Genomic DNA, 23,565 nt, shown 5'->3' on the forward strand with positions numbered 1-23,565 from the left:
TCTCATCTGCAACTGAAAATGCCTGCGCTAGAAGCGGGGAGTGGTCACTCATGAGAGGGTAGATTAGTGGCTTATCCCAGGGAAGGAAGCGGTTCTTCCCTGTGTTGTCGTCTGACTGAGGATGTGACTGTCCAATGCTCTTTACCCTTTCTAGACTATGTGAATGAGGGCTATTCTGGGCAGGGGTTATAGCTTTCTGGCATATCCTTCAATCAGTAAATCAAAGGAAAGAGTTAATTTTACTGTGCTATATGCACTACATCATCCTTTTTTCCAAGAAGTGTTGGAGCTCGGTGAGTGGCTAAACTTGGCTAGTATGATTTGGAGCTCTCAGAGTGCATAGCAGAGCATGGGAGACTGGAATTGAAAATACTCTAATTGCTTTGGCTTCCAGGTTTAGGTATTGTTTGTGGAAAAGCACATGGGCTTCAGTCTTCATTTGTCACTGTAGTGGTGTCGTACAGAACCTATGAGGGTCTTAAAACTAGTGCTGGGAATTTGGAATGTAAAATCCTCTTTAATTAATCTGCAGGTTAAACGTTAAGTGTAACTGGTTAACCGATTTAATAGCGGACAGCTGGGCAGGGGCGCTCCAGCCCCGATGGGCTGTAGTGGTCCACTGCCCCCACCGTAGACAGGGGCTGCTCCGGCTAGCCTGAGGCCCTACCACCCATGGCACTCCCAAGGACACCATGGATGGAACTGCCCCAGCTAGGCTGGAGACCTTGCCTGCAGTGCTTCTGAGGTTGCCATGGACTGGGGTTTCTCTGGCCTGGCTGGAGCACCCCTGCCACAATAGTCCTAGGTCTGCCATGGGCAGGGGGCTGCTCCAGCCCCTAGTGGTTAAACAGTAATTTCTTAACATCTGTACTTGGAGTAAGCCCAGTTGTTGGTGAGGAAAATGAGTAGAAATCTGAGAGATGAAAAGTTGCTGGCTTGGTAGATTAGAGCTGGGAGGAGGCCCCTTGCATAGAGAGAGGAGTAAAAGAAGGCAGAGAGGTGTCTGCAGGAAAAAATGGATGAATGGGGTATCTAGATTGGTGTTGCTGACAGCAGAGAGGGTGAGGGATGCTGAGGGACAAAGCTAGCTCAGATATAGCCAGGGCTGCAGATGTGTAAGGTCTTAGCTGTTAATTTTGTCATGGCTACCTGCATTTTGTTCACAAGATCTCCATACCAGGGAGAGTTAACTTCCAGGAAGCGATGTTGTTCTATGCATAAAATGGGATTGTGGTGATGTTTAACACCTCTGGGGTGAGATTTTAGAGACCTGACTCTGGTCTTTGCTCTGCTACTGGCTTGCTGGGTGACCTTGAGCAAGCTACTTGAATTATGTGAGCCTCAGTTTCCCTGTCTGTAGCCTGGGGATAACAATATTGACCTCTTTTGAAACAGCTTTGAGGTTGATTGATTGAACATGCTCTGTATGTGCTAGATTTTGTTATTGATTGTTGCCTTGAAGGCAGGGAGCATTGATTTAAATCATGGTAATTTAAATCACTAATTTAAATAATCAGAAATTCCACATTGATTTAAATCAAGTTACCAAAAAAACTAAGACTGACTGTGCTAAGAGTGCATTTAATTTTGGAGGAAGCCCCATTGAACTCACTGGCACTTCTGTTTTTTGAGAAAACAGGTATAGAATGGGGTTCCCTTGGAAAAGCAGAGTTATCCTGAAGTAAAGTAGCGAGTAGACTTATGGCATCATCCCCGTGGACTGTGGCCACGATGTATTATTTAATGTAAAATAAGAAAATGAAACTTGGTGGCCATTGGCAACTCTAGGTTAAAAAAATGGATTTCTATCAACCCTGTTTGCAGGGGACTGTTCAGGTGTGTTCTCCCAATAAGGGCTGAGAGAACTGCAGAGAATCCATTGTCCTCTGACATACACAGAGATGTGTCAGCTTTTCCCCTACCTGAGGCCAGATCCTGTCAACAGTCTGGGAGAAGTACGAAATGGGCTAGGCCACGGAAGCCAAAGTTTAATTTTGTGATTAACTTGTTGCTATTATGCAGAGAGGCAAGAAGCCATCTGCCGAAGAACACTTTGAAAAGGCCAAAGTCATGTAGGGTATCATGTTGTGTTGGCAAAGCAGTCTTGGATAAACACTCTGGGGGTGACTTTGGTTCTTGTCTGTCTCTTTGCAGTGAAGTATTCAGCATTAAACGTACAATACAGTTTCTTTCTGGTTTTGCAAGGTAGAGCTAAGTATCTCAGTGTGTCCTGTTTGTCCACCATTTCAACAGTGATCCGCTAGAGGGATGCACAAAGATGCACTGTGGATAAGTTGAACCCTTGTCTGAACTGTAGCACCTAAGTATAATATAGACAGAGCCCCCCAAAGAAGAGATCCAAACCTTTGTCTGTCCGTACAGCGTGTAATACACTGAACAGTCAATGAACAACAGGACTGGCTCAGTAATCTACAAGTGAGTAAAACCAAAACAAAGCTTTTTCTTAACAGACAAAAAGGGTTCTTTGTTTTAATGAGAACTGACGTGCCTTGGGATTTTATAGTGATATAACCAAGGAGAGGCAAGTCACATGTAGCTCGTACAGCAGCGTGCCTTGGAAGCTGAACCCTGTATCCTTTGTCTGGGATGGAGTTCACCTGGTTTACTTCATGGTAAAACTGCAGAGCCACGTCTACAGTATTTTAACATTAGGGTAGTGGCTGCATGTTAGTTATGCCCTGGTAAAAGCACAGCTATTTTTGCCAGTGAAGTGTGAAGGGCTTCGTAATTCTACAGTGTCACCTGTGCGGAATCTAGAGCAGTCTCCAGGACCCCATCTCAGATTTAGGAAGTAGCCATCAGAGTACAATGTTACTAGTCTGTCTAGAGAGCACACTTCGCTTTCCCTTGTCAGTGGTCTCCATGCCGCTGGGTTACACACACACGGACCTTGATCGCCCCCCCGCCCCCAACTGCTCCAAAATTGATTATCTGTTCAGAGCCTACTATTTGCACTGGATAGGTACTCCAGACTTAAAAAATTGCTGTCCTTTTAAAGGACCGTACCTGCTGAATGCATCAGCTGAACTGCAGGACAGCAGTGCTGGGAATGCAAGGCTTTTTGGGGGTGCATGTGCAGTATTAGGTTGGAAAACTTCAGAGCAGTGCAGTGCTAGACTAATATAGTGCTTTAAATACTCACTTATTTTAATGCAAATCCCCATTGGAGTCATACCCTACCATCTGAATATCCCTGCAGCAAGTGGCTGAGCAAAGAGCACCTACAGATGTTTAAATTTCAGTGCTGTTTCTGAGCGCTGATGATGATGAGGGATTTTTTTTTAAAGGCTCTGTTTTGAAAATTGCAGCCTATTTAGGCCTCCAGTGGGAGGAAACTTAAGTCATGGTGGTGACCCCAGGTGTGAGTTCCAAAGCAGTAAACATGTTCTATGTCCAGAATGCAGAATTCTTCAAAGCTGAGCTGCTGTGGTTGGGTTAGTAACTGCTCTGTTCCTTTTCCTCCTGTTGTGGCAGATGGCTAGCGTGTAGATGTTTCCTTGTGGATGATTCTCAGCGATCATAAGTGACGAGAATTGCAAAGTAGGGTTGGAGATCAATTGTTGCATGAAATAGAACTATTTTTCTCCTCCTTTATTTTGGTATTTACAGCTGATTGTCTTCTGGTAAGCTCATAGGTTCCACTGTTATATGCCAATAAAATGTGTTGCACTTCAAACCCTTTGTAGCTCCCCCCACCATCTTTCCAAGGGGAGTGGCTCGTGGCTTAAGTGCAGACACTGAGGATTTTTGGCTCATCATAAGCCCTCATGTGGTACATTATTTTATCAAATAAATGTATTAGAAGCATTTACTTTCACAACTAGTATGTAACTGATTCCCCTTAAACAGCTCAGTTGTCCACCTATCCTTACGTGGAACCATCTGCATCATGTTTCTGGGGTGTTTGTATAAATTCTGTGTATAGCAACAATATTTTACCCTAGACTCTCTCCTGAGAGAGGCGGCTACTTCATTATGTATTGTGTGAATTCAGTTCAACTAGTTAACTATTATTTTTACGGGCACCCTTAAATTGTCCTTTAGTGACCTACTGTGCTTTAACAGCCTTGAACATATGGCTAGAGCACATTGCTGAGTTCTGGAGAACTTCTCCCTGGGTTTGCTGCTGCTGCACCACAAAAAGGGGAAAAAGTAGCTTTTAGGAACCTTTCTGGTCTCATATAGGGAGGGAGTGTTGCCTAATGGATAGAACAACTGTTCTGTAATTTAGGGGACTTGGGTTTCATTCCCAGCTCTACCACTTGTTTTCTGAGTGACCTTGGGCATGTTCCTTCTTCTCTCTGTGCCTCATTTTCTCCATAGTCATACTGTCTTCTCTGCACAGTACTTTGAAGCATGATGATAGAGGGTAAGATATTGCTCCTTGTATTTTAAGATACTGAGGTACTCTAAAATATTTAACAAGCTTCTTATTTGAGCCTGACTGACTTAGCTTATTATTCTCCACTTCCCAGATGATCACTGTGCTTTCTGGCAGTACATGTTTGTAAGGCATTTTGTAGCCTGAAAGCCTTTATAGGAATGAGTCATGTTCTGATCTTCGATCCCTGCATTTCTCAAAAATACCTGCTTCAGCAGGAAGTTGATCTCTTTAAGCACATGTTGCTGCCTTGGTAGTACCATACTTTCACAAACAGAAGCTTGGAAGGCAGAATTTATTTTCTTCCTCTAGACAATTAATTAACATAAGAACATAAGAACATAAGAATGGCCATACTGGGTCAGACCAAAGGTCCATCAAGCCCAGCATCCCATCTGCCGACGGTGGCCAATGCCAGGTGCCCCAGAGAAGGAGAACAGAAGACAAGTGATTTATCTCCTGCCATCCATCTCCTGCCCTTGTTATGAAGGCTAGGGCACCATACTTTATCCCTGGCTAATAGCCATTTATGGACCTGACCTGCAAAAATTTATCAAGCTCTTTTTTAAACCCTAATAGAGTCCTGGCCTTCACAGCCTCCTCGGGCAAGGAGTTCCACAGGTTGACTGTGCGCTGTGTGAAGAAAAATTTCCTTTTATTAGTTTTGAACCTACTACCCATCAATTTCATTTGGTGTCCCCTAGTTCTTGTATTATGGGAAAAGGTAAATAATTTTTCTATATTCACTTTCTCCACACCATTCATGATTTTATATACCTCTATCATATCGCCCCTCAATCGCCTTTTTTCCAAACTGAAAAGTCCCAGTCTCTCTAGCCTCTCCCCATATGGGACCCTTTCCAAGCCCCTAATCATCTTAGTCTCCCTTTTCTGAACCTTTTCTAATGCCAATATATCTTTTTTGAGGTGAGGAGACCACATCTGCACGCAGTACTCGAGATGTGGGCGTACCATAGTTTTATATAGGGGAAGTATGATATCTTTTGTCTTATTATCGATCCCTTTTTTAATAATTCCTAACATCCTATTTGCCTTACTAACTGCCGCTGCACACTGCGTGGATGTCTTCAGAGAACTATCCACTATAACTCCAAGATCCCTTTCCTGATCTGTCGTAGCTAAATTTGACCCCATCATGTAGTACGTGTAATTTGGGTTATTTTTTCCAACATGCATTACCTTACACTTACCCACATTAAATTTCATTAAATTAAATGCCAAGTATGGAACACTTAGTTTGTTCGTCTTCGATCCATAATGCTGGATAGTTCTTGCACCTTATTTTGTATGAAGAAAATATGGTAGTTGATATTCAGTATGTTCTGTTGTTGACACCTGTGTTTATTTTGAATGTGTATAAGGTGTCTTCTGTAGAAAGCCAGTTAGAAGAGTCTGTTTGGTTCCAGATCGATTATAAGCAGTTAGATGTTTGCCATTATCATAGTATCTGAGCACCTAAAAGTGCATGTATCCTCATAACACCTATGTATGGCAGGGTGATGCTACTGCCCTAATTCTGTCTGAAGCACAGAGTAGCTAAGTGACTTGCAGAGGGTTGCTCAGGGGGTCTGTGGCAGAACAGATCATTGAACCTGGAGGCCTCAAATCCCAAGCTAATACTGTAATCCCTGGACCATCCTGCCAAAGAGCAGTTGTCTCATTCCATGGCCATTTGCTTTTTCTCTTCTAGGTTTCCAGCAGACCTCTCATTTGTCTTCCTATGAAATTATATACCCACAGAGGTTAACAAGAGAGCGGCGAGCAGCCTCCAATTCCTCCTTGATACAGGTAAGAACAGAAGAGTGGCCAGACTGGGTCAGACCAAAAGTCCTGCTAGCCCAGCGTCCTGTCTTCTGACAGTGGCCAATGCGCAGCTGACCCAGAGGGAATGAACAGAACACGTAGCCATTGAGTGAGTCCTCTCCTGTCCTCTCTTTCCAGGGTCTGCCGAACAGAGGCTAGGGACACCATTCCTGCCCATCCTGGCTAATAAGTATTGGTGGACCTAAACTCTATGAATGTATCTAGTTCTGTTCTGAACCCTGATAAAGTTCTGGTCTTCATGGTCAGGTACTTGGAAGTGTTTAAAATCACCCTCTGCTTCTGAATCAGCTCCAAGCTGGCCCTAAATTCAATTAGTTCCGAACAGTATAGCTGCAAACAACTGCAAGCATCCACCCTCCTGCAGCCTAGACAAGGCATTGTGCTAGCTTTCAGAATATAGTGGTTAAGGCATTGTAGACCCTTCAGGTCGTGGAAAGCCTCCACAGTAGGACAGCGCCTGTGCAGGTTAAGACATTCGAGGCTTAAACTGACAGCGGTTTGTCAAGATTAACAACAGGATTTGTGTGACCAGGGCATGAAGCCTCGCAGCTGACTGCAGTGGCGTTACGGAGTGCAGGGGTCACCAGGCCCTGCACCCCATCTGCAGTTAGGTGTGACTCGCATTCAGCAGGCAGAACAGAAGGTTTATTAGTCAACAGGGACATAGCGTAGTACAGACTTGTCAGCACAGCAACCGGAAATAGTCAGTCCAATCCATGCTGGGGAGAGGAGGCCCTGACGGTGGTCCCCGAACCTGGGGACCTGCCTCCTTTGTTCCTCTCCAGCATGATGACTAACCCACCTCCAACTGCTCCTTCTTCCAGTTCAAACCAGCCAGGCTCCTCTTGTCTCCTTTGTTCTGTTTCCCAGGGAACAAAGGTGTCACCTGGTTGCCTAGGTTACAAAGAGCAGGGACTTCGATAGCTTAGGTATACTGTTCAGCATCCTGAAACAGCCCATCACCAGACACATCACTTCATCGCAAGTGGTAAACTGGTGCTTGCTAATGGCATGATAATTAGTGTAGTCACCAGTCAGTGTGAGCTGTGCCTTTAAATAAATAGATCGAACTTACTGGGGTCGTACCAGACAGAGGAGAGAATGGACCAGAGAAGGATGCAGTAATAAAAACCACACTGTCCTTTCCCAGCTGTGGAGATTACATGAAAAGCACTAAGCGTCTTTCCCGGAGACTTAGAACTGTGCTATTAATGGAATAATTAAATGCAGAAGGCTATTTTTGAAATAATTTTCTATGCGTGCTTTAAAATCATGTGCTGGGATTTGTGGCTGGAGTCATGTGACATACTGGGATCACCCATATTTTGTTTATCCGGGCAGTCTGAAATCAGCAGAACATTTACGAATAAATCGAGCTCAGTCTCTTGGGTTCTGAAGTATAGAAGTGGCCAGGATAGGCAGTAATTTGCCTCCCAAGTGTTGGGAAACTGTAAATGTCTGTGAACTGAGAATGAACATGCATGGTGATGGCCTTGAGTGAACCCTGATGGTTGAATTCTAGCAGCTGTACATCAAGCTTTCCTTTAAAGGCAGGGCTGATGGTTATAGTGTTTTTGTTATGGAAGCGTGTAAGTGTTCTCTCTCTTGTGTTCAGGACAAGGAGTCGTATGTCATTCATGTAGAGGGAAGGAAACACATAATTCATCTAGAAAAGAACAAGTAAGTGACTTGTCTTTCCTTTTGACTTCTAGTAACTCTGCCCTGGGTTTATTCACTTCCTATCAACTGCATTAGATTTCCACATGCTGTTTCCAGTCATGAAAGTGGTGTGACATGCTGTTTCCAGGTAACATGCTGTTCCCAGCCCTGGAGGTGGTTTGTCAGAAGCATCTTGCACGTTGGCTTTGTTAAACCCATAGGGGAGAACAGTTGAAAGCGAATTAAATCTTTCTCCCTCCCTGCCCCAGCAGTCTGGTATCAAGTAAACTCTGAGCTCCGAGCAGAGATTAAAAGGACACCATCTTACTTCAAACAAACACAGACACAAAACACCTCCCATTTTTAGCTGCCAGCTTGTGCCTTCTACTGTTTTGTTTTTAAATTTTCTCCCTTGTTCCTGTGCTAAAGAGCCACGGAAGTAAGGAAACTGACTATAGAGTAAGTAAGCACAGTTGGAATTTAGAGGTTTTTTTTCTAGTCCTTGCACAGTGATCGTTAACGGTAATTTGTCACGACAACAGGTTAAGATGAGGCAGAAGTGGTTTTTAAGTTGATATTCCTTGTAATCAGTATGTTGTAGTAATAAACAAAAGAGACAACTAGGTCAAAGTACCTAGGCTTTGGGGTCTCAGGCTGTCATTCGTCAGGTCCCTGGCCCTTAGAGACTTAGGAATTTGGCTTCTTTGCTTTCTGGCTGCTTGGCCATTGTTAAATTCAGTTAAATATTTCTCAATGTGCTTTCCTCCAAAACTGGAGATAGAGAAGCCAGCTGCCACCAAGTCAGCCTCTGACTGATTCATTTTCTAAAAGTCTGTCTCAAGCTAGTGAGCATTTAGCTCAGTTTTGTTTTGTTTTTTTCTCTTGTCTTTTTGTCTTTGTCCCTGAGGAGGTGGTAGATTCTTGTATTAAATATCCTATTCCAGGACTTTGAGTTTTGTCATAATATAGTACATAGAGGAATAGGTCCTAGTAGTTACATAATTGCTTAGTGGTTAATGGTGGGGTGGTTTTTGTTAAAGCAGCTTCCTTATTTCAGTACAGATTTTTCAACAGTATTGCTGTTGAGGGAGATCTGTGTCTTGTTGCATCGATATTTTTATAGCTTTTTCCTTTTTCCCCCCTTTTCAGAGAATTTTTACCCAAAGATTTCACAGTATATACCTACAGTGAGGAAGGAAAGTTGCAGTCTGAAACTCCAGACATGCAGGTGGGTTTTCATTCTTTTGTATTCTTACAGAAGCAGAGTGCTTGGAACTTCATACATCTGCATTATTAAAATATTAAGAATATATTAAGTATTAAGAAACTGACTGGAGAGCATTATCTAAAGAACAAGGTTCTAACCTGCTGTGCACAGCACATTCGCTCCTCATCTGGGAAGACACCTTGAGATTTGAGATTGGAATCTGGCCTTTGCACACCATCCTAGAAAAAACACACTTTTCTGTGATGGACGTGTAAGTGGGTAGAGCCCTGCAAATCCATAGATATCTACTTTATCTCCCTAGATATCCATGGCTCATTTTTGGAGATGTGGATGTGGGTACAAATTTTATATATAGAACTCTGCAAGTTTGCTGATATCTGCTTTAGCTCTGTGGGTATTTGCATCCGCGGATGTCAGTGCAGAAGTCCATGGCTCGTTGTGGCTGCAGACGTGGATACAAATTTTGTTTCTGTGCCATGCTCTGTGAGCACATTTGCGCTTTTTTTTTTTAAACTGGATTGTTCCTTTTTTTTTTTAAATCCTTAATTTTTTTTAATTGAAAAAGCCTGGATGACCTCTTGAAGTGCCTTTCAGTTCTAGTATTCTGTGCTTCTGTGATTAATCATTGAGGATCTTTCCTGTTAATGTTCTTCTTTTACTGCTGTTTCTGTACTGCAAGTAGAAGAACAGTGTAGTGTTTCTGCTGTTTGCCGAATGCCAGCTTCCTGGAAGGGCATTGGTTTGTTGGGGGTTCACCTTAATGATTGCCTGATACAACCCTGTATAGCACTTTGTGAAGCAGTATACAATTAGATATGGAATATAACGACTTTCATGGACTGTCCCCCTTTTAACCACACTCTTCCCCTAACTGCTTGGCTCATTAAATGTTTGTGACCCTACATCTCTGGTCATCCATGGTTTACAATAAGAACTACTTAGCCAGAAAAATTGCACAACAGTTCTCCCCATCTGGGCAAGCTGCTGTGGCTGCTTCTACTCCCATTATTTCACCAGATGCCAATTAGACATTAAATTTTCTAAAACTGATTGATTAACTGATTTCATGGAACAAATGCAAATGGTGCATCATAGCTTAACAAGTATATGGGCATTTGACTTTCTCTCTGCTTTCGCTTGTTTAAAATAAGTCTGCTCTGTTTGTGTTTTCTTTGTGTGTGGTATGTGCTCTGTTTGTGTTTCATTTGTGTGTGGTGTGATACATTAATATATCTGATCTGAAAAAGGAGCAGTTGAATGTTTGGTTTCTTCCCCCACTTGCCTGTCTGTGAAAAGGCAGGTGACTCAGAGGAGGAACACAGTTTTGCTTGAGAGTGAGACTTTAGTTCAGCCAGCAGCCATGACAAGCTCTGTTGCGGGCGGGGGGGAATTATTACATGATTTAAGAACTTTGTAAGGCAGGAGGCCAAAGAACAAATGATCTCAGAACAAAACACGCCTGCTGGAGACCCTTACAGCTCCAGCTGCAAGCCAGTGAACGTTTGGTGGGGCACAAACTGAAATGTTTGTCTTGTGCTCACCCTCTAAGCTAATTTACAAGAGAGAGGCTGGTAGAATGCAAAACATGTTGGGGATGTCCCTGCCCTGTGTGGGTTTTGTGGTGGAGGTAGGATGTAAATATTTTTGTGTGTTTAGCAGGCTGTGAAACCACATGTTTTGCTTCCAGGGGATGGAAGTGTTGCGTTAGAATGGATCTTTTTGTGCCTTATCCTGGGATCTCCTTGGCAGTCAAGCTCAAGTGGATAATGGCGGTCAGCTGGCATTGTTCCATTGTCCGAAAACTGCCTTCTCAGGTCTGGTTAGGGGTGTGCTTAGGGAGTACAGAGTGTCTGTCTGTGGGCAAAAGTAACAGATGTCAGCCTCTTTTTGGCGTGTATGTTACTTGGTTCTAGCCAAAGGGTGTGTCGTCCAAAATTTATTCCTGGAAGGCTGAGTGACTCACTGGCAGGATTGCAGTTGAGCTGGAGCTGACCTGAGTGGAGCTCAAGCCAATATTCTCAAATCTGCAGCAGCCTTGGTGCCCTGGAGCTCCAGGAAATGCTCAGGGAGAATTTAAGCCCTCTCACTGACTCCCACCGTTTGGTCTGAGCTTACAGTGTTAACTGGGGCTGGGATTGGGAGGGGGCAACAAACAATATGGGAATTGGACAGCTCAGTTTCAAGTCCAGAGACTGTTCGCAACTGGTGCTTCTGAGCGTGGTTGCTTAATATTAGAACAGGCATTAGGAGAGTCATCTTCAGCGTAGACACACATGTGCCTCTGTGTAAACATCTGGTTTTCAAAGGGAGGTGTGGAGCCCTTTGGAATTCTGAGGTGTAGGCTGCTGGCCTCCAGGGGTCCATGGACCACAGGTGTAAACACTATTTATGCTGAGTGGTGGGATTCTCCTGTGAGTGTAGCTAATCCTCTTCCCTGAGATGCGGTATCTCGGGGTATGTCTACATTATGTGAAAGATCAACCAGGTCACAAATGATCTTCCAGAGTTTGATATCACACGCCTGCAAAATCGATCTATCTGGGGTCAGCAGTTGACCCCTGTACTCCCTGATCTCGCAAGGAGTAAGGGAGGTTGATGGGAGAGTTTCAAGGGAGGTTGATGGGAGAGTTTCTCGCATCGACCTCCCTCTGTGAGCATGGCCAGGTAAGTTGATTGCAGATAAGTCGATTCTAACTATGCAGTTGCCGTTGCTAGAATTGTGTACATGCAGTCGATTTACCTGCCTAGTGTAGAGCAAGCTTAGGTTGACAGATGAATTCTCACATCAACCTAGAGCTGTCTACACAGGGATGTAGTTTGGCTTAACGATTTAGGACGGGGCGCTGTTTGTCAAGACAAGCCACCCCCACTGGCCCAGTGCCAGGTTGGTACACTCCATTATCCTGGTGTAGGGATTCTCTGTTAGATCAGGTAAGTGCAGCAAGGTGGGCTCCAGATCCCTGGTGGTGCCAGCCCATGGCCGCTGAGTGGGAAATACTCTGTGACAGCTCAGCTTCCTGGCTGGGGCAGGCAACAGCAGTTGGGGGACAGGCCCCTTGAGCCCAGCTGAAACAATCTGTATAGCCCCTGGGTGCAGCAGGACAAACTGTCTGTGGTCCATGAACCTCTGGGTTGGGACTGAAAGCAAACAGCAGCTATGCCTAGTGGCTCATGGTGCGTGGCAGGGGAGCCTGGCTCCTCCCCTCAATCCAAGGCTTCAGACACAGGCTGCATATACGGCATCCTCTGTGTCATGTCCTACCATAAATTGCATCCCAGACATCTCCTCAGCTGGTGGGGCCTGGTGTCCGCATCAGACTCTGAAGTTGGTGAGTTGTGCGCAGCGTAGTGTGAGTCCAGGGACTCTGCCACTTGGAGTGACACCGGTGTGTTGGCCTTCCTCCTCCACGGCCAGCCCTGACGGAGCTGGGCTGCCTCCTTTTATTTGGCTCTGTCACCTGGAGCATGCACAGCAGGGAAAAGTAGGCATGGTCTTTTGGGACTGCTGTGATTAGTCCATCCCTGTTGGCCTAGTGTGGGGTAGGTCCATGGATTTTTCACAACCTTAAGTGACATAGTTAGGCCAACCTAATTTGCTAGGATAGCCCAGGCTAGTGTTCGTGTTAGCAGGCAGCTGGAGTGGGATTGAGACCTGCTCTGCGCTGGAAAATTAGTTTGCCATAACTATGTGATACCAAAATGTGTATTTAAGCTGATTTAAGTCTCTGTGTGGACAGCACTAGGTCAGTAGCTGAATTCTTCCCTCCTCCCAGCTGCTGCCCCTTGGGGAATTGGATTACCTGCACTTATTTTACAGACCCCTCCCTATGCTGTGAATCTCCAGGCGGGTTGAAACTGGTTACCAAAGCTCTGCTCCAGACAGCTCCATCTGAATTTAAGCCCTGCCTATGCTGGCAGGAGAGTTTGCTTCCAGCAGAATTCTGTGCCTCTCCAGAGGCTCCGAATTCTTCTGTCTTGCATAATTTTGTATTTTCCCACCTAAAAAACTTTTTTGTCTGGACAGTGCTGCAGTTCTGCCTTTGGTTCACCAGAGGTCGGTGTGGTACCAGATCAGCTCCAGCATGGGAAAACATGCAGTTCTGTGCCCTGTGCTGCAGAACTCCCCCAGAAGTACAGTTCATCACAGCACCCTGCCTGTGGAGCCAAGCTGGGATAAACTGTGGCACGTGGGGCTGCTGGCAGGGTCACAGACTGCGGTTCTGAATGGTTAGTGGAGAGAGGAGAGATGGTCGCTCAGGCTTCTCTTCAGGAGCTCGTGGGGTTACAGCGTTGAGCCTGGGCACGGGGGAGGGGAGCTGCAAAAGCCTTGGGAGTCTGGGGACAAGGGTAGACATGCTTGAGTGAATGGGAGAGGCATGAGATCTGTATGGGAAGGGCTTCTCAACTCTTTATCACTACACCCCGCCCAAAAAAAAAGCAAAAACAAAACAAAAAAGACCTCCCACTCACATCCTCAGGTTCACTCACTGGCTCCTTCCATCTCCCCCACCTGTATTGCCCCCGGGTCCCACAAGCCTTTGTACTGCTACTGACAGGTGCAGGAACTACAGTTCTGGAGTGTAATTTAAATGAATTACACAAAATCCTGTATCAGTATGCCCAGTAAGTAGTCTACTTGTCACACAAAATTTACCAGAATCATTTTTTTTGGACTGTACCATTAATAGATATTTTTGAAATAAATTACCAAATAATTGAAACTGGGTTGGCTATCTTGTGGCTTTTGACCAGCAAAATATGAATTTTGCAGAATTTCTAATTTTTGGTATGGAATTTTTAAATTTTTTGGCACAGAACTCCCACAGGAGTAAGAATTATATGTCCTGTCCACACTGAAGCGCTCCAGTGGCCCAACCATACAGCTGTAGTGTGTGAAGTGTATATGAACCCTCAGACAATTCATCAGTGCTGAATTGGTGGGCAATGGAATGAAACTGGAGTTACAGTACAAGGAGATTGGCAATAATAGTGCAAGAGTCCTAGAGCATCTAGTATTTGGATTAATAATGCCACATGTTTACGTATGCAGTGAATAAACACATGCAAGGTACTAGATGGAAGGAAGTAGTGAGAGAGGCATCAGACACCAACGGGCACTGAGCCCACAGTTATTGATGAAGATGGTACTCTCCCATGCGTATATGTCTCAGTTTAGGGAAGAAGATCTCATCCTACCATTAATGCAGCAAGGTGAACAATAGCCACAGCAGCAGTTGCAGTTATTTACATTGTCTATATTTAGAAATAATACATAATTAATTTCTTTATTTTTTTCTCTTAGGATCACTGCCATTATCAGGGATACGTGGAGGGGATACCAGATTCCATTGTTGCTGTCAGCACTTGCTTTGGACTCAGGTAACGGGACTCTTCATGTGTTTGTATTTTTCACAGCTATTCACTGTTATAGTCTAGTTCTTGGAAACAAAATTCCACTGTCCCATTGCCTTAATTTGTTTTGAACCAAACTATATTTCATCTGTTCGTGCTGGCCTGCATGAAAGTATTGTGCTTAACATTATCATGTTTTTGTCGTCTTATGTTGATACAAAACTAATGCATATTTTGATTTTAAAATAAAATTATTTGATTACTGTGACTACCATTTGTCCTCAAAAATTGTAGTCCAGAATTTTTTCAACCCCACCAAAACAACTGTCTTCACTGTTCAGCCATCAGTGATTGCAACAGAAATTGTTCCATGTGTCCTTAGCGTTCTGTGCAGGAGTATAAAAATATTAACATAACTGTTTTTTTGTATTGGATGCAATTACTCTTTCTTATTCAGGAGTTTTGAAATAGAACCTTCATCAGCAATTTTACTGAGATGGGACACTTGGAGTATGTCTATACTTACCTAGAGATCAACCCGGTCAGGGTCAATCTTTGGGAGTTCAGTTTCGTGCACCTAGTGGGCACACGTGAAATGAACTTGCAGGGCTCAACAGTCAAGCGCTGTACTCCTCATTATCACAAAGCTTAAGGGAAGTCAACAGGACAGTTTCTCCCTCTGTGAGAATGACCAGATAAGTTTACCATAGATCACAGATACATTGATTCCAACTAGGCAATTGCCAGAGCTGGAATTGAATATCTAGGATTGACTTTTGTGACTAGTGTAGACCTGGTCTTAACTTATGATCAGCTTTTATTTGAGAAATCCTTGACCTGAGGTAACTTGAGCACCGTTAGGATTATCTCAATGTGTCTATTACTGACATTCCAGTTGCTGTTCTTTGCTGTGGCAGAAATGTAAATGGCAACATCATCTGAATAGAAAGATTTTTGTTTTTAGAATGGGTGAATTAGGCCTCAATATTGCAGACTTTTCTGAATATTACTAACGTGGCACATGTGGGTTGTTCTGTTGAAGTCATAAGTTTGGTTGCTTGCATGCTTAAAGTTAAGTGCAGCACACAAGTGTCTGTCGGATAGTGACCTAGATTGGTTCTGTATTTCTTTCTGCAAGATGTTTGTTGTTCCCTCTCCCATCCTTCCCAAACAGCTTGGTAACAGCAGCCTCTGGATCAACGCTGATAGTTGCTCAGTCATAATGTGTGCTAATCCAATTGTTAGGGGACTGCTGCAAGTGGAAAACATCACATATGGAATCGAGCCAATGGATTCCTCTTCTGGCCTCAAACACATTGTCTACCGAATGGAGAATGTGAAGAAGGAGCCCATGATGTGTGGAGTTAAGAGCACAGAGCCTGAAGAAGAACACCCAGAGGACACGCATCCTCCCAGCGTGACTCAGTTGCTGCGAGTGAGTATTCTAGTGTTGTCTGTACACTGGAGTGTGGAAGTGCTTTTACGTCTGTTCAACTAGTCACATGGAAAAGGTGTATTGGGTTTCCCAGGGCTTACCAAATTACAGATCCTGACTCGGGCAGTTTTCTCCACCAGGTGAAAAGCCCCATAGGTATATCATATTTGAACAAAATAGTTAGTTTCCTGCAAGTTGTGTAAATACAAAAACAGTAGCAAGATTGGTGTAGGGTAGGTAGATGAGTTAATGGAGGTGTGTGGTGCAGCTGTCAGGATTGAGGTTCATTGGCAGAATTCTGTGTCAGAAGCCAGTGTCTAAGAACGTATGTCTGTCTGTCTGGTCTGTCTAATCCAGTGTCTTGTCTGCTGACAGTGGCCAATGCCACGTGCCCCAGAGGGAATGAAGAGAACAAGTAATCATCAAATGAGCCATCCCATGTCGCCCATTCCCAGCTTCTGACAAAAAGCACAGCACATACCTTGCTCAAACTGGGGCTGTTACACCACTCTCAGAACCATCAAAGTAGCAAAGTTTGTTTGTGGTTTCTTTCCTTAATTTAAAGTGTAAATTTGGCTAGAAAGATGAGAGCAGTAAAATGTATGGTGTGTGAAAAACACATGCATGCTTACCCTCTTCACAACACATGTTAGCAGCTACTGGCAGTTAATATTTATCCCAGCCCTTACTGTTTTCCTTGCTTCGTCTACAGAGAGGTATAGATTGCCTTTCTAAAGAAAAATAAATGGGAATAAAAAAATCCCTTACTTTCAAAATGTAACTAGACTTGCTGGTTATGTGGCCAGTGTGAAATAGGAGCATGGATTAGAATGAGTTTACATGGTAAACGGATTGGCTACAAATATTTTATTTTTTTCTCTTTGCAGCGGAAAAGAGCTATACTTCCCCAGACAAGATATGTGGAGTTGTTCATAGTTGTGGACAAAGAAAGGGTAGGCTTATGTATTGTTTTTTCCTTAGTTTCTTGCTTACGGTGGAGGGTGATGTAACTTAAAGCCCCCCCCCCACGCCCATCCACCTAAATAATTATGACACATTGTAAGGCAGAGTAATGTTGTACCTTTCTGTACTTAAAACATTCTTTCAAACCTCATTATTACAAATGGATTTACTAAAGGACAATACCATACATGAAATAGACAATTTAAATATATACAATGTTACTGCCATTGCTGAATAAGATATACAGTAAAATTTCAGAGGGTCAGAGTTTTGCGTTCAAGGATTCTATTGGTTAAAGGAGAATATTTCCCTTCCTGTTCTGCCTCACTTGGACAGAGAATATCTGTAAAGAGGCTGCCTACTAGTTTGGCATCTTCTAGTGCTTTTATTCTGACAACTATTCCAGGTTGTATCTTTCAAGCCTGAGCGTTGGGGCCTGACAATAACACTTAAAAGATGTTCTTCCTCCTGTGTCTGACAACCATGTTGGTCATATCATATTTCCACTAATAAACCTCTTTGTGTTGCAGTATGAGGTGATGGGCAGGAATGTAACTGCTGTGAGAGAGGATATGGTGCGTCTAGCAAATTACCTGGATAGTGTAAGTTAAAGCTACTTCACATCTGCATTGGCAATAGTATTGAATGCTGTAACCTTGCAACCTAAGTGATTGATGTTATAAACCGACCACCTTGGTCTGTTATCTTTTCAGAATGCTGTTAAACAGGGCTAGAACCTGTCAGTAAATGGATGAACAAGGGAAAGCCAGTGTCCTGTTGGAAGGGATATTGATGGTTCAGTAGGAAGCGCTCTTCCCTTGGAATCATAGAACTGGAAGAAACCTCCAGAGGTCCCCTGCACTCATGGCAGGACCAAGCACCATCTAGACTAGGGGTTGGCAATCATTTTTGATGGTGGGGGCCACTCTAATATTTTGGTAAATGGTCAAGGGCTACATTTTTTTGTGGATGGGGTGCAGGGTCTGGGATGGAGGTTGGGTGCAGAAGGGAGCTCAGAGTAGGGGACTGGGGTGCAGGAGAGGGTGCGGGGTCTGAGTGGGAGTTCGACCTGGGTCAGGATATTGGGGTGCAGGAAAGGATTCTGACCTTGGGGAGGGATGTAAGAGTGGTTGTAGGGTGTGACATGGGTTGGGGGAAGGAGGGTGCAGAAGGTTGGGTGGTAACCTAAGGCGGGCATGGTATTGGGGTGCTGGGTCTGGGAAGATGTAGGGATGCAGAAGAGGATTGTAGCCTGGGGAGGGGTGTAGGAGCAGGTGCAGGGCTAATAGGAGATGAGAGATTTTGCTGGGTTGGGGGCAGCATACAAAGTCCTGGGTACCCTGCCCCTCCACAGCACAGAGACACAGCAAGCAGCCAGCCTCCAGGCTCCGGGGGCAGGTTGGATTAAAAGGCTTGGTGGGCTGGATTTGGTCCATGGACTGAATCTTGCCAGCCTCTGATCTAGACCATCCCAGACAGCTATTTGTCTAACTTGCTTTTAAAAATCTCCCTGATGGAGATTCCACAGCGTCCCTGGGCAGTTTATTTGAGGGCTGAACCACCCTGACAGTTAGGAAGTATTTCCTAATGTCCAATCTAAACCTCCCTTGCTGCTACTTGTCCTGTCATTAGAAGTTAAGGTTAATTAGTTTTCCTCCTCATTGTACCAACTTTTTAGGTACAGGTTGTACAGGGGGGTCCTCGCTGTAAGTCCAGGTTATGTTCCTAAATAATGCGCTTTATAGTGAAATGACTTCTAAAGAGGAATTAATATCCATAAGGAGCAATGTAATCAGCTTGAGATATATTCACACATATGCAGTTCACACATAGAGTGTACTTAGTAACAGAGAGGGAGCCGTGCTAGTCTATATACTATCAAAACAAAAAGCAGACAAGTAGCACTTTAAAGACTAGCAAAATAATTGATTAGGTGAGATTTAGGGGGGCAGACCCACTTTTTCAGACCATAGCCATACCAGGACAGACTCCTAAAATATTGAGTCTGTTCTGGTCTGAAGAAGTGGGTCTGTCCCACGAAAGCTCACCTAATAAACTATTTTGCTAGTCTTTAAAGTGCTCCTTGACTGCTTTTTGTTTTTATATAGTGTACCTGTGGCCCACAAAAAGCAATAAATAGGAATAGAATAGAGATAAATAAATAGATACAGAATAAATAAATAAATAATAAGATGAATAAATAAATAGATAAAGACAAGCCAGCTCGCTGCATTTCCTCTCTGCTCCCCCAGCTACTTGCCAGCTCCCTGCCTGTCGCCCATGACTTCAGGGCTCACTTCCAGGGCCACTCCACTACAGCGCCTGCTGCCTGGCCACCACAAAGCTCCTCTATGTTCCTGGCTTTTGGTCCCTAAGCCCCTAAATGATGTGAGGATCAGTGTGACTTTTAATGAATCTGCTTTCCTGAATTACTTAACCCTGTATGTGCAAAATGGTTTATAGCAAAGGGACTTTTAACGAGGACCCCCTGTACCTCTATAGTGCAGCACTTCTGGTCCAGCAACATCCATGGTCTAGCATGATTTTAGTTAGTCAGAGGTCCACTTATCATGGGTGTAGCCAAGTTTCCTATGGAAAGTTAGTGTATGATACCAAGCTGGGAGGGGTTGCAAGTACATTAGAGGATAGGACTATAATTCAGATTGATCTGGAGAAATGGTTTGAGGAAAATAGGATGAAATTCAATAATGACAAGTGCAAAGTACTCCACTTAGGAGGGAGTGATCAGTTTCATACATACAAACTGGGAAGTGACTGTCTCGGAAGGAGTACTGCAAAAAGGGATCTAGGTGTCATAGTGGACCACAAGCTAAATAGGAGTCAACAGTTTAACAATGTTGCAAAAATACCAAACGTCATTCTGGGATGCATTAGCAGCAGTGCTCTGCACAGGACAGGAAAAGTCATCATTCCATTTTACTTTGCACTGATTAGGCCTCAGCTGGAGTATTGGGTTGAGTTCTGGGCACCACATTTGAAGAAAGATGTAGAGAAATAGGAAAAATTCCAGAGAAGCGCAACAAAAAATGATTAAAGGTCTGAAAAACCTGACCAGTGAGGGAAGGCCGAGAGAACTGGGCTTGTTTGGTGTAGAAAAGAGAAGACTGAGAGACGATGTAACAGCTCTCAGTACTGGTTGAACCTCTCTAGTCTAGTCCCTCAGGAATTGACTAGCGCCAAAAGAGAGAATTTTCCAGACCACAGGAAGTCAATATTGTCTAGAAGTATTACCAATACTTCCACTGCTTACTGGCTCTTAGAAGACATTTAGGGATAAATCACAGCTAAATAACAGCAAGAGCCAGGACTAGTGGCTGTGAACAAACTTTATGGGACCATGGGAAACTTGGCCACACAAGTAAGTGGTTGTCTAGCTAACTAAAATCATGCTGGATTGCAGATGTTGCCAGATGAGAGTGTGCTGGACTAGAGAGGTTCAACCTTTATTTAAAAAAACAAGTTATCCTTCCTTTTTTGCCTTTCCAGATGTACATTATGCTGAATATTCGCATTGTGTTGGTTGGTTTGGAGATCTGGAAGAACGAAAACTTGATTACCACAGAAGGAAGTGCTGGCGATGTGTTGGGGAACTTTGTGCAGTGGCGAGAGAAGAATCTTGTCACGCGTCAACGACATGACAGTGCCCAGCTTGTTCTGTAAGTGTTGGGATTCTTTTTCCCGCTTCAGAAATAATGCGAGGAGATGGCTTTGCTAATAGAGTTTGCTTGCTTATATTAACTGACAACTTAAAAAGTTTATAGCCAATGAAGACTCCATGGTAATGGCTTTACTGTGAGCACTGAGGAACAGACTGCAGCACATGCTGTTTTCTGAAGAAGTGTGACCATTCAGTGCCAACTTGTTTAATCTTTCAGAAGCTTCCTTTGCTGCCCACCAGAAGACAGACAATTGGTTTCTGACAAATGAAGACATCACTAAAATTAGAACAACTTTTGGGTTGTTTCCAACCTGCTTCTGCTTAATGTATTTTTTTAAACAGTGCTCACAGCTGTGGGTGACTTCATGGATAAGCCTTTGTCATCTAGTTTGTTGGATAGACTTGTAGATCTTCAGCTTTTCCCTGAAAGATTCTAACAACTGCAGCTCTGGAGCGTTGAATGTGGTGGTTTAATGGAGCACAAGCTGTGTCTGTAATCAATATCTAGATGCTAGTTATGTGATTTGAGCCTTACTGCGTGGCATTTCTCCAGGTCACTAGCCTGTTTACATCACTGCAGTCTTAGCACCACTTTCTTAATCTGGAGTTTATTTAATATTTGGAAGCCACACAAGGGACATTCTTGTTACTAAAGTACTCTGTTGTATACTGTACTGAGATCACACGATGGGGGCTTGGTGACTTACAATGTGTCAGAAAGCACTGTGGCAGGTAGCTCCTTCCAGCAAATTTATTTCACATCAAAAAGCTTGATATTATTGATAACGTTGGATATTAAGTATTCACTGTACTTCTGTTAGGCAAGATAAAACTCTGTACGTGGGCTAGCATTGCGCCCAGACTTTCTATAAAAACATTAGAGAAACAAAATTTAAAGACTCCAAAGGGAAGCAGGGGAAAGAGATGTTAATGGAGAATAACAAAGCAGCCACTGCAGTACAAACTTAAAGGTAAAAATAGGGATGGTACATTATTTTGGTCTTTTTAAGTGGAGTGGGGATTGACTCTCTCGAAGTATTTAAAAACAAGCCACTGTTTAAATAAAAGCCTGGTATTGCTATCAGCCCTGCATTCTTAGCGCTGTGCTTCCTTTTAGGTAATACTTGAAAAGCAAAAGCAGTGTTGCAGCTGCTTTCATGTGGCATAGAGAAATGCACTGAGCTGTTGCACAGCTGGTCGTTGTATTATAGGCTGTCATGCCTCCAGCCCCAGTTATGTTAACTCTTCTTCAATTTTTTTCTTTGCAATGTGCTGCAGGAAGAAAGGGTTTGGTGGAACTGCAGGAATGGCCTATGTTGGAACAGTATGCTCCAAAAGCCATGCGGGTGGAATTAATGTGGTAGGAAATCTTTAATATCCCTTTAAATAAATCTTTAATGTCAGCTCTGTGTCTTGAATACAACGGGAGGCCACGTGCAGTCAAAATGACAGTTGCCACCATCTTTACTACGTGCTGAAAGACTGTCAAACAAGGGCTTTTTTCTTCTTTCTAAAGTCTTCGCCTAGCTTAAGGAAGAGGCCAAAGGAATGGTGTTAAAATGAACACCCAATCTGAATAGTTCACATTCCAAGGGCTTTCACTGCTTTCCCCCTCTTTCTGTTTCCTTAATAAAAATGTAAAGGATTTTTAAAGACGTGCCAGCGTACTAAAGTAGTCGGCAGTGTCTGTGTACCACACTCTGAGCCTTGTTTAATTGCTGGTTTGTGCTGGACAGTGACTGGGTTGTTAACACCTTTCACTCTTTGGACCCACATATTCCACCAAAGTTAGTACAGAGGTGTGTGTCTCTATAAATCTGTCCCCAAATCTGTGCATGACCTTGCAGTTGTGAGGAGTACCAGAGTCAATCGGAGCATCCTCAGTAGTTGATTTAGTGTGGCCCTGCTGTATGCATTAATTCAAACCCTGGAAGATCAACCTCTGGAGCATTGATCGTCACATAAGGATAGATATGCCCTAAGCCTAATACAAAATTTTTGAATGGACTCAGGGGAACATTGTCTTCTTCCTAGTACAGCCCCAACAGTAATTCACACTTTTCCTTTTGGCCTCATGTAGTTTGGACAAATCAGCCTACAGATGTTTGCTTCCATTGTTGCTCATGAGCTGGGCCATAACCTGGGAATGAATCATGATGATGAAAGAGTTTGTTACTGTGGAGCAGAAAGCTGTATTATGAACTCTGGAGCATCGTAAGTAACTTTGCCTTATGTCAGGCTGAGGATCTGTCCATAGATAATGAACAAAGAAGTAGTCTTTGCATTTAGCATTTACAGGACACTGTTACTATTCAAAACATTCTTGCAAACAGCTGTTAATTTTCGCATCATGCGTAGGAGGAAGCAAATATCGGGCTATCTGCATGGAAAGTTAATGCTGAATAAACTATGGTGTCCACTTAAAGTGGGCTAAGATCAAGGGCACAAAGGCACTTTTAGTGCAGGAAAAAAAATATCCCGCTGGGGAGCTAGTGTGGAATAGCTTCTGTACTTCAAATTCACATCCTGGCTTATATTCACTAGGTTATGTGGAGAATCCTGTACTATCATTGTGTTTGAGACCTGAAGAGTTATGCAACTTAGCTAAGGAGTTTGTGACTCCTGGTCTTTGGTTTAGATGACATCTGTTCACTTCTGTTACTTTTCTGATTGCATCTCTGTTGGTTATTTTGTCATCAGGAGGTTATACAGCTGGTCACTAAGAGGCGGCCAGTTTTCTTTTACATACAGATTTTTGCTTTCTGAATGTAGCAGAAGGATTTGTGTCTCATTCTGCCTTCGGAGTCTCTTACTCTATTGTCCTCCTCTTTCTCTAGCTCAGGGGTGGGTTTGGACCATCAAGTTTCTGTGTGTGCCCTGGGACACGTTTTGTTTACCATTGTCCATGAGCAGGGTTGCCAGATTTCGCAGGTTTCCGTTGGTGTATTTTTTCCCCCCCACTGGTATTATTAAAGTGACATCTACATAAAGCAAGGGCACAT

General features: G+C 43.6%; 1 protein-coding gene across 2 annotated transcripts in view; it reads left to right on the top strand.

Annotated features, from left to right (window-relative positions):
- ADAM9 (ADAM metallopeptidase domain 9) overlaps window positions 1-23,565 on the top strand; it is a 47,897-nt gene that overhangs the window by 10,472 nt on the left and 13,860 nt on the right. The window contains exons 2-11 of one of the 2 annotated variants that reach the window (XM_074981790.1): window positions 6,114-6,211; window positions 7,863-7,927; window positions 9,056-9,134; window positions 14,437-14,513; window positions 15,732-15,921; window positions 16,809-16,874; window positions 17,415-17,486; window positions 20,392-20,561; window positions 21,842-21,923; window positions 22,644-22,777. In XM_074981790.1, coding sequence (XP_074837891.1) covers window positions 6,114-6,211; window positions 7,863-7,927; window positions 9,056-9,134; window positions 14,437-14,513; window positions 15,732-15,921; window positions 16,809-16,874; window positions 17,415-17,486; window positions 20,392-20,561; window positions 21,842-21,923; window positions 22,644-22,777 — 1,033 coding nt within the window. Of the gene's footprint in view, window positions 1-6,113; window positions 6,212-6,440; window positions 6,494-7,862; window positions 7,928-9,055; window positions 9,135-14,436; window positions 14,514-15,731; window positions 15,922-16,808; window positions 16,875-17,414; window positions 17,487-20,391; window positions 20,562-21,841; window positions 21,924-22,643; window positions 22,778-23,565 lie in introns of those variants that run through there. The other variant, XM_074981791.1, reaches the window with a different exon arrangement.

This window comes from Carettochelys insculpta, chromosome 31, assembly GCF_033958435.1.
Source record: "Carettochelys insculpta isolate YL-2023 chromosome 31, ASM3395843v1, whole genome shotgun sequence".
NCBI classification, from domain to species: domain Eukaryota; kingdom Metazoa; phylum Chordata; order Testudines; family Carettochelyidae; genus Carettochelys; species Carettochelys insculpta.